This window comes from Notothenia coriiceps, unplaced genomic scaffold (genome assembly GCF_000735185.1).
Source record: "Notothenia coriiceps isolate Sejong01 unplaced genomic scaffold, NC01 NC01_scaffold00018916, whole genome shotgun sequence".
Lineage (NCBI taxonomy): Eukaryota > Metazoa > Chordata > Actinopteri > Perciformes > Nototheniidae > Notothenia > Notothenia coriiceps.
Window position 1 is genome coordinate 1 of NW_011351617.1, and position 1,900 is coordinate 1,900.

At 41.9% G+C, this 1,900-nt stretch overlaps 1 protein-coding gene across 1 annotated transcript; it reads right to left on the bottom strand.

The window, feature by feature from the left end:
- Window positions 1-186: 186 nt before the first annotated feature.
- LOC104951312 (mitochondrial dynamics protein MID51-like) lies at window positions 187-1,356 on the bottom strand (the record flags this gene model as incomplete). The annotated part of the gene is made up of 2 exons (XM_010777945.1): window positions 1,155-1,356; window positions 187-458 (listed from the first exon to the last, which is right to left on the bottom strand). Coding segments are annotated over exons 1-2 (474 nt in total), but the record flags the coding sequence as incomplete, so codon positions are not given.
- Between the last annotated feature and the right edge of the window lie 544 nt (window positions 1,357-1,900).

The following is a 1,900-nucleotide window of genomic DNA, read 5'->3' on the forward strand; positions in this document are numbered from 1 at the left end:
TGGAACTACTTGAGCAGGTCTCCCTTGAAAAAGAGATCAATGATCTCAATGGGATTCATCTGTATAAATAAAGGTTTGAAATGAAATAGCCGCAGACTGAAAACCCTCATACATGATGTAAAAACATTTTAAAACACAACAAAATAGAAAACCGCAATTTAGAAAACACAGACTGTTTGCTCTTACCTGCAGTTCGTCATACAGACTGCCACTCAGGTACATCTCTCTGAGCGGCATGTCGGGCAGTTTGGCGTGAAGGAACACCCGGAGCTCGGCACAGATGTCCAGCGCCGCCCTCCTCGCCACAGCCTGCTCCTCGGTGGGGATGTTCACGTTACTCTGGTAGAAGTCCAGCAGATGTTCCTGCAGCGACATACGCACCCGGGCCTTCTGAAGGTCCGACTGAGTGGCGCCGCTGCCGCCCACAGCTGATCGACCCACGGCCCTCCGTAGGCAGTCTGAGGAGATGAGGAGAAAGGAGATGAGAGAAATCTTCTTTAGACACCATTACAAAATAAGGAGTTTTGAATAGAAGGGAGTTAAAGTGGAAAAAGACGGAAGAGGCACGGGTTTGTTTTCTACAAATACTAAATAGGGGCTTCTATAGTATCTAAAAATATATACCTAACTAGGGCTGCTCAATTAATCCTATTTTAAATCGCGATTATGGCTTGCAACGATTACGAAAACAACGTAATCGAAATAAAACGATAATTTTTTTATTATTACTTTTTTTTTTTGCTTTTTCAGTTGAATTATACTTAAAGTTCAGGCTAATCAACTTTTAAAAACATACTGTTCACATTTTATTTCTCCAATGAATGGATGTTTTCAAAGTCAATGAATAATCGCATTTAATAATCGCAATTACAATTATTGACCCAAATAATCGAGATTAGGATTTTTGCCATAATCGAGCAGCCCTATACCTAACTGATGTTTACAACTGGCTAACTCACTACTGAACAACAGTAAAGGAAGACACCCACACCCACTGTAAAGGAAGAGCAAGAGTCCTCCAAGCAGGCGGTCTGTCAACAGATAAAATGACAGCTGGCTGAAAGTCTAAACCACAAAATAGGCCGCTCAAAAATAAAAATAAAAAGACACGTGAGACAAGGACATGGGAATGATTTAGCTTCACTTTTCCTCACCTGGTTCAAAAGCATGAGAGGAAGTGGGCAGATTCTGCAGAGACCGGCTCACTGTGGACTTCATGTCATGGTTCAGCACCCGGGGAGATGACCCCATCCATGCAGGCTCCTCCCAGCTCCTCCTTCCTGTCTGCTCCATGTTGGTCGGGCTGTTGGGAGTACTGATGGCACGGTCGTACATCTGCACGGTAAAGAATTGCATCGTACGGATCCTTAGTATTCTGCACTATTTCTACCATATTCTATTTTATTGTATTTACTTGTACTATTTGATCTGTTTTATTGTGTTGCACTGTTGGAGGAGCCTGTGACCTTTCATCGACATAACTACACTGTAGCTATGCACACTAGGGCTGTCCCCAATACCATTTTTTGGGCTCCGGATATTCGGTAGTAATCGGCAGCGAATATTCGTTCCGAGGCGGGGGGGGGGGTGCGTAGTAATCAGCAGCGAACCACTTCAACACGTGTATTTCGTTTTATTCACGGCATTCATTTTGTCATTCTACAGTATTGTTGTTTTATAGTTATTTGTTAATGTAACCCAATTTGTGTTCTTTGAAATTGAAAATATCGCATTGTGTGTGTTACTTTCGTTGCAGTTGTATATGTTATATGGACATGCTTTTATTTTGAAGGAGAGTTAGCACAGTTGACAGGAAGTTGTTGTTGCTATGGAAACAACGTGATGGAGATTAATGGAGAAAAAGTAATATCTACATATAAAAGACGGAAAAAGTAAACGA